General features: G+C 40.4%; 1 protein-coding gene across 4 annotated transcripts in view; it reads left to right on the top strand.

Moving 5' to 3' along the window:
- Positions 1-16,387, top strand: part of NRG3 (neuregulin 3) — a 1,041,792-nt gene that overhangs the window by 1,009,775 nt on the left and 15,630 nt on the right. For all 4 annotated transcript variants that reach the window (XM_041746957.1, XM_041746955.1, XM_041746956.1 and 1 more), the window contains exon 6: positions 3,369-3,495. In XM_041746957.1, the coding sequence (XP_041602891.1) occupies positions 3,369-3,495 (127 nt within the window). The remainder of the gene's footprint in view (positions 1-3,368; positions 3,496-16,387) is intronic.

Below are 16,387 nucleotides of genomic sequence, written 5' to 3'. Positions count from 1 at the left end.
AAGTCAGGAGTTACCCACAAGCTTACATTCCCTTGGATCATTGATTATTTCAATTCCTATAATTCCTCAGATCCTGCCACTCTCGTCCATTGTCCTGTGACCCTTACTATGACATGACCTCGCCACAGGGACTATTATAGCACATCGCCAGCAGATGAGAGTTTGAAGGTGGATAGCATGATGAGGTGCAAGTGATCAACACCTTCTTGGATTGAGAGGATTTCCTGAGTTAATTGAGCCTCCACAATGCTAAAGGACACGATGAAAGCAATCCTCCTCTCATCACTTCCAATAAGCCCTTATATTCCCATAAGAGGTTAATGGGACTATTAGTTGAGCTATTCAGATCAGGCTGATGGGGCTCATGTGGCAACTCTTCTAGGTTTCTTCTTGCTTTCAACTCATATGGGAAAGAAGTGTGAGGCTGTCTGTAGGAGTCCTTAGTAGACTTCGGAAGGGCAACACAAGTCAGCTCGAAAAAAAAGAATTGGGATAGGACAGGAGATGTTCCAGGAGGCAAAAGCCAGGACAAATAGTGATCATGACTGGGGGGAAAAAAAGCAGAAGAAGAACAAAAAGGAAAACTGGTGCACCCAGTAAAACTCAGTCCTGACTGACTTCAGCCCAAGCAAAGCCCTTCAAAGACAGGCAGCAGATGCTGTGATTTGCAGCTTCAGTTCTCTTGAGCAGTGAAGATCTTAGTCCTCCAGTGGCTAAAACAAATATGATAAAAGTTGCCTTGCTCTCACCTGAGAAAGCCCACCTCCCATGACAGGTCAGTGTGAGGTTCTGAAGGCCCAGGCCTGTGCCAAAAACCTAGGGGGCAAGGCCGTCCAGCTTCAGAGCCACCCCATGGGATTTGCAGAGTTGTCCGCTGAGACTGCATTGTGTTCCAGTTTCTCCATTGGCCCAGTCCTGCTCCCCTTCCAGTGCCTTCATGGGGGTTGCCTCCCCTGATAAAAACCTTGCATGTGTCTCCCCTGAGTGCCTGCTTCCCCCGGAGCCTGCCTGCCACATTACCCATCATGCCCACCAGTGCACCTGTGATGCCTGATGCTCCCCCACTGACATGTCAGTCCATTCTGATGAACTGGGCCAGAGAAACTTAACACTCAGTGAACTATAAAATATCACCCCTGACATTGTTAGGCTCGGAGGGTGCCAGTGTGCAGCACCCGTGTCTGTCCTCTCCCAGAGCAGCAGCTCTTTGAGGGACATAATGGAATTGCAACCCGAAGCTTCTCACGTCCTGGTTCCCATCTGCTGGGTGAAGGAGGAAAGAGCAAAAATAGGTGTGTTTGGGATGGGGTCGGGATGATGGAGGAGGAGGCCGGTTCCGAAAGGAGAGCCCGTTTATCTCTGGGATATCAGTGAGTCGGGACTTAAGTGCAAAGCCAGGAAAGGAAAGCAAGTTATACAAGGTTTTAGGAAATTGCAGTCACACATTTTTTACAAGGAAAGTTCCTTTAGCAGTTGGCGTTTCCCAGACACTGAATTATAGAATTACTGAAAAGATAGTTACTGTTCCTACTATCTAATCCTTAGGAGAGTGACGGGGTCCTTCCTCTGTGCCAAGCCCCCTTTTACCGCCTCACGATGATTTCCTCGGGTGGAACCTCCTGATCTCCTATTTCCTTCATCAGGGGGATTTTGTGGCTATAATGTTCTTCATAAAATGCTGACAGGATAGATTTATTTTTAACAAAAGGCTACAGATTAGCTGTTAGGAAACAGATAGGTTATTACAACTGGATTAAAGCAACCAAAAGCACTGGGGATAAGAGCTCCCCAAACAATTGAGAAGATACAGGAAATTTTTAAACACACAGAGCTACATCATTGCTGCTGCAAATTCAGAAGAGTTAATGATGCTCAGAGCTCCCAAATCTGGCAGTAGACACTCACGTGCTTGTGGGAGATGCAGTTAACACAATCCTTTATCTCTGAGCCCATGTTCTAATTCCTCTGTAGGATCTGCCCCATTAGCAGTTGGCGCTCACTGGATGTCAAGAGGGGGAGCAGACCAACCCTTTACAGGTGTCCTCACGTTCAGTTCCCATGGCATCCACGGAAGTTAGCTTCTCCAATGAGAATGTATATAATGTTCAAGCAACTCCGGGCACAGATGAGGAAACCGAGGCTCAGGAAGCTTTAGCAAAAACAATCTTTTTGATTTAGGGACTCAAAGCAGACATGGTGGGTGGCAGACTGTGATTCAAATCCCAGCCCCTCTGATATCCAAGCCCATTCTCAGGAAGAGCTCCCTGCGGAAGCCAGTGCACAAGCTCCACCAAAGGCTGTGTCCTTGTCCTTGACAGGGATCTTGTGGGAAGAGGTAAATGTTTGGGGTGGGTGGGATGGTTCTGCAGTGTGTGTGTGTGTGTGTATGTGTGTGTGTGTGTGTACGGGCACTGAGTCTTCAGCTGGTAGATAATTACTGTAAAGCCCTTGGAAGAGAGCAGTTAATAAGACAGTGATGTGTTGCCTCCTTCGAGTATAGCCCCTGTGTGACTTAAACAAAGTCACTCCACATATACAGTCAAGAGCACTTTACTCAGAGTCCAAAATGCAAGAACAGTCTCAGCCTTCCCACTGAAAAGCTGTGGGCTTATGGGCAAGTGGTCCGAAAGTCCCAAATGGTGCAGAGTATGCAGCCTGATGGGCTGGGTTCAAATTCAGCCCCACCACTGACTAGCGATGTGACTCTGGGGAAATTATTTAACCTCTCTGTGCCTCAGTTTCGTCCTATATTAAATGAGTATATTAAATGAGTAAATTAAAAAAAATGAGTAAATTCTCATCATTGAGAATTATGAAGAATAAGTGAGTTGATACATGGAAAACACTTAAAATGACACTCGACACATAGTACGAATTCTTGCAGGAGTTAACTATTTTTTATTATTATTTACAAAGTAGAAATAAAAGTCTTTTCATTCAGGGCTAATGGTAACAATAAATGAGCTATTTCTAAATTGAGGAAGAGGAAGTATACACATTATAGATGTATATATGTTTTTCCCACCGATTACTTCAGAGCATTTCTAATTCTTTACAGCTGAGCACTCAGGGTCAGGGACCTCTTGCATCCCTGGGGGCCAGGACAGCGCATCATGCCTCTGTCTGCCTTTGGTGCACCATTGGGTGTGAATACCTGAATGTTGTTGGATAAAATCAGCTTCTTTCCAGATTAGAAGTTATCTAATGGGGTTGGTGGATTGAACATGGAGGAAGGATTTTCTTTGTTAACTGAGTTTTCCAGCTTTCAACACATGACAAATACAGATGTTGGTAATGAGTTAACCCCTGAAATATGAGTCGAATAAACTGACGTAACTATTTATGCATTTGTTTATTTAACCCTGCAGGAAACAAGCTAAACAAATCCAAGAGCAGCTGAAAGAACCACAAAGTGGTAAAAACTACAGCCTCAAGGCATCCAGCACAATGGCAAAGTCAGAGAGCTTGGTGAAGAACCATGTCCAGCTGCAAAGCGTAAGTTACTTGTCTACACATCTCTTCCCACAGCCCACCTCAGGGCTCAGAGGGGATGGGGAGCTAGGGATCAGACTTGTATATATTTTTTTCATTACTTTAGATTTTTCCTTAAATCATCGTGCGATTGTGTGTGTGTGTGTGTGTGTGTGCACATGCACATATACAGGATGAAACTGAAAAATTAAACCTCAGCTTTAGATTACCATCTGCAATATAAATCGATCTCTGGAAGCCAAAAGTGCTTCAGTTGTTTTGTTCCGCAATGACTTATTACATTCTTACTCCGTGTGGAAAATTGTGCTGGGCATCAGGGGTATAATGCTCCCTACCTTATGGGAACTTATCTGTGGTAAGAGATACAGACACCAGAAGACAGGGGGTATGTGGCCTGAGATGGATGACATTGCCATTGGTTGAAGAAGGGACCAAAGGGAGGGGGATGAGTGAATGCCTCATCAGGTAGTCAAAGAGCAAAGGATAAAAAGAGTAGGAAAAACAGAAAAATGATGAAGCTGTGGAATTCTGAGAATGTATATGATGTTCAAGCAACTCCAAGGTAAGTGGTGTGAGAGATGTCAAAGGTAAGACAGGTGGGAAGGGAGAGTTGTATTGCCAGCGTCAGTGTTTCCTGAGACCGGACCTTGAATAGGTACCAGAACTTGAAATGCAAGCTCTTTGAATCTCACGTTCTTTCTAAAAGTTGTTTTAATCATTTCTGAGATGTATCACAAAACACTTAATTAAAGACAAGTAAATATCATCCAAGACACTGAAATATTCCTCTCAGGGTAGCAATCCTTTACCCTCATACAAGATTGCACTTCCGGATTCTGAGACACAAAAGGAAGGAACAAAGGCTATGGTATAAGCGTAGTATTTGAGTATAATAGACAATCACCCAGGACATATTCATGGCCCCCCAAATCACAGGGAATTTATACATCATTTGTGATTCTAAAACATCATTACCCAGAAAGTTGCCATTTGCTATGCATAACAGATGTACTTAGATGTTTAGTGTGGAATTCATAAATCAGAATTGCTTCCCAGCTAAGTTTTGTTCGATGTGTAATCATAGTTATGTGGGGACTGTTCTTTTCTATAAGAAGGAATGCTTTTGCTAATGATTTCTGAGTGTTATCTCACCACCTGAACAGCAGTGTGGTGATGAGGGGTCTCGATGCCTTTGCAGCTGGACCTGCCGAGCATAATCAAAGCCAGCTGCTCATTAAGGTAGTAAGGACAGATTTTAACCAGTAATGCATTATTGCATTAGAGGAGAAAGTCCAGCACGACCTGAACTGGACTTCAGTTTGTACAGAGGTGATGGCTGCGTTAAAGGGAGAAGAAAGGACTAGGGCCAGGAAGCAGCAGAGTCTTGGAAGAGTCAGAGAAGTGAAAAACCACAGAGCTGGTCAGGCACATGCCAGCTGTGTGTTAACAGGCGACCAATGGCTCCGCACCTCCACAAACATGGGAAGACAAAGATCCAATCCTTCCTAATTCCATGTCAAGGATTTGGCTTTCAGGTCCCTGAGAAAGAAACCCCTGAGTTGGAGGAGAGACATAGATATCTCAAAATGACCAGGGGCAGTTTATGGTTACAAGCCCCTTTTAAGTAAATGCTCCAAGAAGGGGAGGCTAGGGGCCTTTCCTTGGGGATTGAACAAACTCGATTCTTTTGGAGGCTTTGAGGTTTTTCATTTTTGTTTTTGTTTTTCAGGAAGGCACTTTAAGGAAGGTTAGGGTCATTCTAGACTTGAGCTATTAGAGGCTATTATGAAAAAGCAGGAGAGACTATATTAGAGTAAACTCAAGTCTTGTAGTGTGGGGATGAGCGAACCAAGTCACTCGTGCAGTGGATCTACAGTTGTTATAGGCCAAAGTTAAGGCCCCGGAGAAAAGAAGGCTCAGGGGAGCCTGTCTAGTGTTGGTTGGAAGAGTCTCAGTCAGTCCCTATGTATTTTACAGGGTTGCAGGCAAAACACACATACAGTTTTGTATCCTTTGTTTTCACCAAACAGATGATCAATAGCATTTTCTGTCTGATTTTTGCTCTCCACACAGTCCTTTGGGAGATAGCATAATTGTCCCCAAAGTGGCCACTTTGCCATCCTCAGCCTTCCCTCCTCATAGGCATCTCTGTTCTCTCCTCTTGCTTACTCTGAAAGGGATATGAAAATAAATTCCTCACTCCTGTGCTTCCCACCCTTCAATTGGTTGGAATCATTAGGATTCCAATAACAAGAAATTACAAAGTGTAGGGGTTCTGACACTTGGAAGATTTGGAGGCACATTGGATTTTCTTTTCTTTTTCTTTCCCTCTCTTCCCCTTTCCAGCCAAGCCATACCCACATTTTGTATGTTGGCCAGGGAAGCAGAGGTGGGCTCAACTGGGATCATTCCACAGGGCCCTAGATGAAGTATGGAAAAGTGTATTTTCATATTTCTCCTGTTTGGGATAGAGAGAGTAGATATAAGACTTTTTTTTTTTTCTAAGTTGGGGTGTGGTCAACTAAGACAATACATTTCAAGGGACCATCATTTTAGGCTGGGCTGGAAGTTCAGGCCGAGAATAGATAGTGACGAAAGGCATAGAAGGACCCTGAAAAAAGAATGAGGTGCATTCAGGGGACGCATGCATGCTAGCCATAACATCCTACCTTGGCCAGCTTGGGCCCAAGGGATGGCCTAGCGCGTCCCTTTAACCAGACGAGACTGGAATATATACATTGCTTTCCCAAGGCACAAACCCATTTCAGTGCTAGAAAGCAACATGGGTCACTACCAGCTTTGTTATACTTTTGTCAACATTTATTTTGCTAATTTAATAGAACATGGCATTTTTAGAAATTTTACATTTAACTATTTGAATCTGTTGTAGAGTCTCAGTCCATATATTTCAAGTCAAATGTTCAGTTTGGTCCTGCTGATACTCTTGCTCATACTTTTGTTACAAGACTCAAATCAGAATTTGACTGTAGTGTTTCCTGTCGTATAATATGGGAGAAGACAGTAATGGAGAAGGTGTGTCAATAATACATCGAAGAGGAAGAGAATCTTTTAATAATATCTGCTTTCCCTCAACATTATGTTTAAGATATGCAAGGAGACATATACAGGACATCCATGCGGCTGGAGGCCAGGTCGCACTGGCCTGAGGGCAACCAGTAATCTGATGTGTGCCTCACAATTTCTGCATTAATCTTGAAGAAAGCAAATGTATGGAAGAAAGTTTGGTAAAGTGGTTTTTCTTTGTAGGTCTGTATCTCTTTCTTCTGGCCAGATCTATGAGGACCTACCAATGTCAATGTTAGCAAGCAAACAGTGATAAATGAAATAGCGAAAGTTGTAATAGCAAATTACATGTACTGAGTACACACAGAGAATCATGCTAAATGATATGAAGACAGTGCCTGACTTCATCCCAACAACAACTACTCAGTTTACACTCACGATGTGCAGAAGAGGGAACTGGGACTCAAAGCTTGAGAAAGTTTCTGTCAGAACAGTTGAGTAGCAGAAAGCCAAACTCATGTCCTTATAACTCAGTGGGTCAATGGAGGGCAGTGTTGCCCCAGAGAACTTTAGGCAAAAGTCTGGTGAGAGACTTTGGGTGTTTACAGGACTTGAGGGGCATCTCTAAGCAGAAGGCTTAGAAGTGCTGATACATATTACACAAGGTAAAGGATAGCCACCCCCAACAAAAAATTGTCCTCAAAGGTCAAGAGTAGTGAGGAAATCCAGAACCCAAGCTCAAGTTGCATAGCGTGTCCACTAGGAAACTCTGAGTGTCCAGCATGGGCGTTCTATCGTTATTTCTACAACACAGAAGGTGATGGGTTATCCATGTAGACTCTAGACCTTGGGAGGGAAATTTTCCACTTGCACACCACATCAGGTATATCTGTCTCTATTTTATCTTGGAGTCCAGGTTAACTACTTGAAATTCTTGGCAAATTACAGCATTTAACAAATGAATTGTCTGCGTCTGGCATTCCCTTACGTTCATTAAACATTCATGGGGAAGGGTTTCACTTGACAGTCGTTTAACAAGATGTGAAACACCTCGTCCAGTGAAGCAACATGATGATCTGGAAACACTTGACTCAGAGGCTGCAGAGCTGGCCGTGCCATAGAAGCATCTAGCGCTTTACCGTCATGTACAAAAGAAGCATTTGTGGCTCAGAGTGATGAACTGACCTCATTTACTGTGTCCTGGGTGACAGAGAAAGCTGGAGTTTGCCTTATAACCTGCAGACTGACACTTCTCAGCCTGATTCAGGGATCAGAGAGAGAAGTCATTGAAGGAGACATGATCCATTCTCTCTTAAGATCAAAAGGAAATATCCATGAGTGAAAAGTAAGGGAATAAAATTACCCTTTCCTACCCTTTTTCTGAGAACTTCTCAGGAAGGATAGGTTTATGAAAGTAGTAGTCAATGAGGAAGAATTGGAAGACAGTATTTGCCTGCATAAGGGGAGTAGTAAGACTTGAATGCCTAACACCGCCTGGATAATGGGTAGAAAGAAGCATCCATTTATTCTGTACTTATTGAACACGTCTCTATGCCGGGCTCTGTAGGAAGAGCTTACAGAATACAAAGAAGAGACAGATCCTGACCTCAGGGGGCTCAGAGGCCAGTGATAGGAACAAGTATGTAAGCACATACAGCACTTGTTCTGTAACGTAGGTCTGTTAAGTCACGGTGCTATCAGAGAATGGAGAGGGACAGTTGTCTGGGGGAACACTGGATCTCACCCACAGTAGACGACATACACACAAAGTCTTGGGAGTGAGGTGGGGTTTGTGGGATAGCCATAAGGGAGCTGGTCAGGAGAGGTAATTTCTTGATAGCATGAATCAGTGTTAACTTTGAATAATTCTGGTTTAAAACCCGATCTCTTGTTTTACGTATCAAATTCTGACTTACTGATTCACTAATGATCCCCACTATAGATTCATCTCTTCAAATATATACTAAATATTTAGTCAGGACCAGGCACTGCATTAAGGACCAGGGATATGATGATGACCCGAAATGACAACATCATTAATTTCAAGGAGCATATGTATGATTCCTGTAAGCCATAGATATTAAACAAATAATCCCACAAACACATCTACCAAGGCCTCCACTTGATAGTGAACAGTCTCTTGGACCTTATAGAAGGCAGGTCTGGGAACTGGCCTGACAGTATAGGAATAGGAAAGAATGGGGGGTGCCTGGGTGGCTTAGGTTGTGATCCCAGGGTCCTGGGATAGAGCCTTGCATTGGGCTCCCTGGTGGGTGGGTGCAGAGTCTGTTTCATCTTCTCCCTCTGTTGTTCCCCTTTCTTGTGCTCTCCCTTTCTCTTTCTCTGGCAAATAAATAAATATAGATAGATAGATAGATAGATAGATAGATAGATAGATAGATAGATAATAGAAAGACTAGAAAAGAGCTTTCTTAAAAGAGGTAATGATGGCATGTGTCCAGTTCCCTGGCTGAAAGATGCACGTGGTTGTGGGGTTGTGGGCGGATGGTGGGTGATGAAGGTGGGAGTGAGGAGTTCTTGCTCTACCCACTGCATAGAAAGAGTATCTTGCTTCCACGGAAATGTGTTGAAGTTTGACTCTAATTGGTATAGTTCTTCCTACGTGGGATGTGGTGCAGAAATTCCCAACAGCAACAGTGGTCAAATTATTTTTAATTACTTGCATCAGAAATCATGCTTTAGGGACACCTGGGTGGCTCAGCAGTTGAGCGTCTGCCTTTGGCTCAGGTGTGACCCTGGAGTCCTGGGATCAAGTCCCAAATTGGGCTCCCTGCATGGAGCCTGCTTCTCCCTCTGCCTATGTCTCTACCTCATTCTCTGTCTCTCATGAATAAATAAATAAAATCTTAAAAAAAAGAAATCATGCTTTTAAAATATGCCATAATGACTCATTTCCACCATGCTCTGGGCTCCTAAGTCAGACTTCCAGCAAAGAATATTTTGACACAGACTTAGAGGAGCTGGGAGCAATGCAGAGAAACAGACATTCAGAACCTTTTAAAAATATACCCTGTCCTGCCTTTATTGCCTGGGGTTCCAGACCCGCTGATCATCAGTCTCTCTTGTTCTCCAACCCAGACACACTTTCTTGTGACCTTCTGACTCCCACTTCGTGTATCAGTCAGACCTGCAAACAACGTCACTGCTCGACTTCCAGCACGAGCCTACTTCATCTGACAGGTCTCTGGATTTCAGGGCACCATCAACAATGTGTTAAGGGCAAGGCAGGTGACGGTGCAAACAACAGTAGAGGTCCTCAGCACCCAGGAGCACCCACAAGGTGGCCTTTTGGGGAAGCCAGTCAGGATGAGTGCTTCCCCAAGAGGTGACAGTACTGACCAGGGCCTCTGTGGGGTTTTAAAAGGAAATCAAGTCAACTCATGTTGAAAGGACCAGTGTACGGACCATGGCATCTTCTTATTAGGTATTCAGGTGACATGTTGTACATTATACCGAATGAGATTTTAACAAAACATGTACACGCACACAAAGTCAAAATCTGGGGGGCACCTGGGTGGCTCAGTGGTTGAGCATCTGCTTTTGGTTCAGCACATGACCCCAGGGTCCTAGGATCGAGTCGCACATCAGGTTCCCTGCAGGGAGGCTGCTTCTTCCTCTGCCTGTGCCTCTACCTCTCTCTCTCTCTCTCTTTTCTGTGTCTCTCATGAGTAAATAAATAAAAAATATATATATTTAAAGTCAAGATCTGTATGAGTGCAAGGAAAGAACATGGCGTCACTACCCTACTTCGTACAGGGTACAGAAATGTTAATGGAAAGGGCCAGACAGGCAGCTTTACTAGAGAGATCATCTCATGGATAAAATTATGGAGACTGTAACTCCTCCCAGGGATGGAAGCGTGTAAATTCTGGAAGGAACCATAAGAAATGCTTTCAACATAGAACATAAAAATGTCCAGAGGCCATAATTATGGCCAGTGAAGCTACCTTTAAGGAGGTTTATTGCAGACTGTTCAAATGAGTGGATTCCGCACCTTGAGAAACTGTAGGTGCAAATAAAGAGGCTGAAGTCTGCCTTGAGTCTCGAAATTCCTCTGCTTCTTCTGCTTCTGCTTCTCCTCCTTTCCCTTCTTCTCTTTCTTCTGATTCTCCTGCCTCTTGTCTTGGGTATGAATCTTTTGTTTTTCTTTAAACTCTCTTATTTTTTATTTGTTTTTTTTTTTAAATAGACTTTATTTTTTTTTTTTAAAGTCAGTCTGGGATTTACAGAAAAGTTGCAAACATAGTACGGTGAGTTCCCATATCCACTCTACTCAGTTTTTCCCATTAGCCTCGTACATTGACATGGTGCGTTTGTAAAAGTCAATGAGCCCATAGAGATGCCTTGGGCACCCTCAGTTTTAACTTCATTGTTTCTGTTCCAGGATTTCATCCAAGAGACCACATTACAGTTGGTGTCATTTATCCTCTTGGCTATGGCCGTTTGTCCGATTTTCCTCATTTTAGTGGCTTGGACAGTATTCAGGAGTAGTGGTCAAGTATTGTGTAGGATGCTCTTCTACTGGAATTAGTTTCATGTTTTTCTTACAATTAGGTTGGAGTAATGGGATTTGCGGAGAGACAACAGAGATAAAGTGCCAAATCACCACTCATCAAAAGTGCACACTGTCCTTATGATTTAACGCTGTTGATGACTACGTTGTCATCTTAGGTAGTAATTGCTAGGAGTCTCCACTGCAATGTTAGACTCTTCCCTCCGTTTCTATGGAGTCCTCTTTGGAAGGAAGTGACTCGGTGTAGCCCACACTTAAGGGGTGGGGACTTATGCTCCCCCTTTATAAAAGCAGAATAATAATACTTAAGTTATTTGGAATGCTACTGCACAGACTCTATCTCTTGTTCTTCATTTATTTATTAATTCCATCATCTATCTATGAGTATGAATTCATGAATATTTTATACTTTGAGTTATAATTTGATAAATACTTTTTTAAAATTTTAGATCAACTTCTGTCAGTCTTGGCCATTGGTAGCTTTCTCAGTTGGTCCCTGTGTCATTCTGACACACTTCATCAGTCCAGTGTGGGTTTTCTGAAGGTTTTTGTTGAGTACATCCTTGCTTCTAGGAACTCTCAGCAGACAGATCAAAGATATATCTATCAACCAGACAGTGCTTATGTGTGCCTTTAGTTTACAGATTCCACTCCTTTCCAAAGTTCCTTAGGACAGTGTACCCCTGATCCCCACCTCACACTTAATGTTCTTTCATATATTTGTAATACAGCTAGTTTTCCTTAGCAGAATTTGTATTCCTTCCTGGGATCTCCAGATCTCCTAAATGATACTTATTTTGTTAAAATATAATAGGGTAATTGGGTTTACCTATTTCCACTTGCATGAACTGTGACATGTATCTTTTAAGAAATTGGTTTATTTCAACTAGTATATCAAATTTGAGGTCATACAGTTATTCACAGTCTTCCTTTATTAACCTTTTCTGGACCATGGGATTAGTAGTGATGGTCTCTTTCGTTTCTCTTATTGATAATCTTTTCTCTTCTTTTTTTTCTGGGTTAACCTGACCAGAGATTTATTGATGTTCCTGATCACCCCAAAGCATCAGCTTTGCTTTTGTTGATTTTCTCTGTTCTTTAACTATTTTTAAAAGATTTTATTTATTTATTCATGAGAAACACACACACACAGAGGCAGAGACATAAGCAGAGGGAGAAGCAGGCTCCTCGCAGGGAGCCCAATGTGGGACTCAATCCCAGGACCCAAGGATCACCACCTGAGCCAAAGGCAGATGCTCAACCGCAGAGCCACCCAGGCATCCCTCTTTTCCTGTTTTCAATCTTAGTAATTTATTCTCTTTTATTATTTCTTTTCTGTATGTTTTAGGTTTAAATTACTCTTCTTTTACTCGTTTTCTAAGGTGGAAATTCAGATTACTGACTTTAGATATTTCTTCTTTTCAATTATAAGAACTTAATGCTGTAAATTCATCTTTAATCACTGCTTTCATTACCTTCCACAAATTTTGGTAAGTTGTATTTTCATTTAGTTAAAAATATTTTCAAATGTCTCTTGTGACTTTTTCTTTGACCTTTCTGGTATTTACAAATATGTTATTTACAAATATGTTATTTACTCTCCAGATAGTTTTGGATTTTCCAACTATCTTTTTCTTATTGATTTCTAGTTTGATTTCAAAATGGTCTAAGAATATGCTATTAATGATTTAGACCTTTAAAAAATTTCTTAAGAAAGGGTGCCTGGCTGGCTCAGTCAGTAGAACACGTGATTCTTGATCTCAGGGTTCTGAGTTTGAGCCCTATGTTGAGTATAGAGATTACTTAAAAATAAAAAATATTTTAAAAACTTTCTTAAGATGCATTTTATGGCCAAGAATGTGATTTATCTTGATGAATGTTCTATGTGAGCTAAAATAAAAATGTGTATGGCGCCTGAGTGGCTCAGTTTAAGCATCTGCCTCTAGCTCAGACAGGATCCCAGGGTCCTGGGATCAAGCCCACATAGGGCCCTCTCCTCGGTGGGGAGTCAGCTTCTCCCTCTGCCCTCCCCCTCCTCCTCTCATGCTCTCTCTCTCTCTCTCAAATAAATAAATAAGATCTTTTAAAAATGTATAGTCTGCCATTTTAGAAGAAATATTTTAGGAATATCACTTAGATGCTGGTGATTGAAAGTGCTATACAAACCAATTATATCCTCAATAATTTCCTGGCTGATTAATCTGTCAGTTACTGATAGGTGGGTGTTGAACTCCCCAAGTATAATAGTGGATTTGTCTATTTCTCCTTGAGGTTCTTTTGGCTTTTGCCTTATGTATTTTGATGCCCTGTTGCTAGGTACATAAATGTTAAGAACTGTTTTATCTTCTTGGCGAGTTAGCCCCTTATCATTAAGTTAGTGATACTTTTTAAACCATTCTTTGTCCCTAAAACTTTTCCTTGTTCTGAAATCTGTTTTGGCTGAAATTATTACACCTACTCTAGCTTTCTTTTGATCAGTGCTAGCATGATATATTTTTACCTCCTTTATTACTTTTATTCTATCGCTGTCTTTATATTTAAAGTGGGTTTCTTGTAGACAGCATATAGTTGGGTTCTGTTTTCTCATACCTGCTGATAATCTGTTTTTTTTTAATTGGTGTATTTAGACCATTCATATTTAAAGTGACTAATGATATTGTTCAATTAATATCTGTTATATTTATAACCGTTTTCAATTCTTTGCACCTGTTCTTTGTTTCTTTTGTTCTTTTCTATTTCTTCCTTCTCTGGTTTTAATTATTTAGTATGATTCCATTTTTTCCCTCCTTTTCTAACATACCCATTATACTTCTTTTTATACTTTTTTAGTTACCTAAGACTTTACAATATATATTTACAACTAATCTAAGTCCACTTTCAAAATAGCACTTTACCCCTTTATGGTTAGTCCAGCTATTTTATATCTGGTATTCCCTTTCTTTCTCCTGTTATTTATAAAATTGCTTTCAATCATTTAAGTTGTGTATATACTATATCCAGAATACATTATTAGTTTGAATAAACTTTTTTCTACTTGATCTATTAATAAGAAGAAAAATGAACTATTTTAATTTACTTTTACTTATTACTTCCCTGGTATTTTTCCTTCTTTATGTAGATCTGAGTTTCTAACCTAAATCATTTTGTTTCTCCTTTAAGAGCTTCTCTTAAAATTTCTTGCAGGATAGGTCTGCTGGTGATGATGCTATTTTTTTGTTTGTTTGTTTGTTGCTTAGTCTAAGAAAGTCTTTTATTTCTCCTTTATTTTTGAAGGATAATTTAACCAGAGATATATTTTCAGTTTGATGTTTGTTTTTCTTTTAACACTTTCAATATTTTACTCCTATCTTTTCTTGTTTGCATGATTTCTAGGTAGAATTCCACTATATTTGTTCATCTTTTTCTTCTATAAGCAGGTTTTTATTTTTTTGGCTTTGTTTTCAGCATTCTATTTGTTTTTGTGTTATTTTATTCTTTACTTCTCTTTTTCTTTTTTAAAAGTACAGTTTGAATATGATATGATGTCATGTAGTTTTTTTGGTATTTAACCTTTATGGTGTTTTGGTATTCTGTGAGCTTCCTGTATCTATGTTTTGGTGTCTATCAATAATTTTGAAAAGTTCTCCATCACTGTTGCTTCAAATATTTCCCCTGCTCCATTTCTTTCTTCTCCTTCAATAACTCCAATTATGCATATATTTTACCATTTGAAATTGTTCAGCAGTTTTTCAATATTATCATTCATTTTTTCCTTTTCTTTTTAAAATATATTGTTTTTGTTTTGTGTTTCGTGTCAGGAAGTTTTTATTCACTAATACTCAAGGTCCTTGATTCTTTTCTTGGCTGTGTCCAATCTAATGATGAGCCTATCAAGTGCATTCATCATGCATGTTATAGTATTTTTATTTCTAGATTTACTTTTGAGTATTTCTTAGAGTTCCTATCTCTCTACTTACACTTGCATGTATATATTCTAGTATGCCTCATAATTTTTTTAAAGGTAGACATGATATACTGGGTAATCCTGAGATAACAGATGTTTAATGTAGGTTTTATGTTAATCTGGCTAGCAGTTGGGTTTCATTTAATGTTTGCTATAGCTGTAGATGCCAGGAGCTTTAAAATCCACTAGCGTCTTTTGTTTGTTTGTTTGTCTTGTTGTTTTTCCCTCCTTACTTGAGACAAGAAGGCTACAAGAGGGTGGAGTCAGGAAAAAGCTCTTTCCTCATGTAAGATAATGCTCCAATAAGATCTTTTTTCACTGAGAAGTAAGCATTTCAAAATGGTTACTTTCCCACTTATGTCAGAAACATGAGATTATTCTTTTGTTCTTTGTTGTGAGCATATTGCATGGTTCCTGAAGGTAAAAACCCATGAAAGTGGAGGGAGGGGGCACAAAAAACTGCAGTTCTTATTTGATTCTTACAATTAAATTCCAGTTTACAGTTCTGACAAATAAAGAGCTTGAAATTGTCATTCCTGTCCTTACAATAAGAAAATAAGCTGAATAAACTGGAAATCAATGGCTGTTCTTATATCCATCCAATAATGGAGGTTGCAGGGCAAACTACCACTCTGAAACCTGGAGAGACAATACAATACAAGAATCATAGTCAAGATCAGATTACACATACAGATTATAGCCACTTATTAAAATTACTCTTGGGAGCTCCTGGGTGGCTCTGTCTGTTAAGCATCTGCCTTCAGCTCAGGTCATGATCCCAGGGTCATGGGATCCAGTGCTGAGTCAGGCTCTTTGCTCAGCAGAAGTCTGCTTCTCCCTCTGCCCCTCTCCCTCCCCCTGCTTATGTTCTCTCTCTCTTTCTCAAATGAATAAATACATAAATAAAATATTTTTTAAATGTTTACAAAATTACTACTGAAGTGTTCTTACCCATTTATGGTTCTGCTACAGGTAAGCTGATCTTGACTCTGGTTCTTGTCTCTTCAGGTTTCAGAGTGGTGGTTTGCCCTGCAACCTCCATTATTAGATATAAGAACAGCCATTAATTTTCTATTTGTTCAGATTTTTTCTTATTGTAAGGACAGGAATGACAATTTTAAGCTCTTTGTCAGAACTGTAAATTGGAAAATATCTCTAAATTCATTTGAACCAACATGGAATATTAGTTTGAAGGATTACCAAATTATTCATATATTTTTAGTATTCCCACATGTCTCAACCAACCCTGCATAGGAATATGGCAATTTAAACCCGAATCTCATATTAAATGCAGCCACTGAAATGAAAATAATTCTCATAAAGTCTGTGAGATAGAGGAGAAATACTAAATAATAAATTTTGAAAATAAATTTGTATATTGACCAAAATAGTAC

Source organism: Vulpes lagopus, chromosome 3 (genome assembly GCF_018345385.1).
Source record: "Vulpes lagopus strain Blue_001 chromosome 3, ASM1834538v1, whole genome shotgun sequence".
NCBI classification, from domain to species: Eukaryota; Metazoa; Chordata; class Mammalia; order Carnivora; family Canidae; genus Vulpes; species Vulpes lagopus.
The sequence above is the reverse complement of the archived record's forward strand: the minus strand, read 5'-3'. Positions and strand labels throughout refer to the sequence as shown.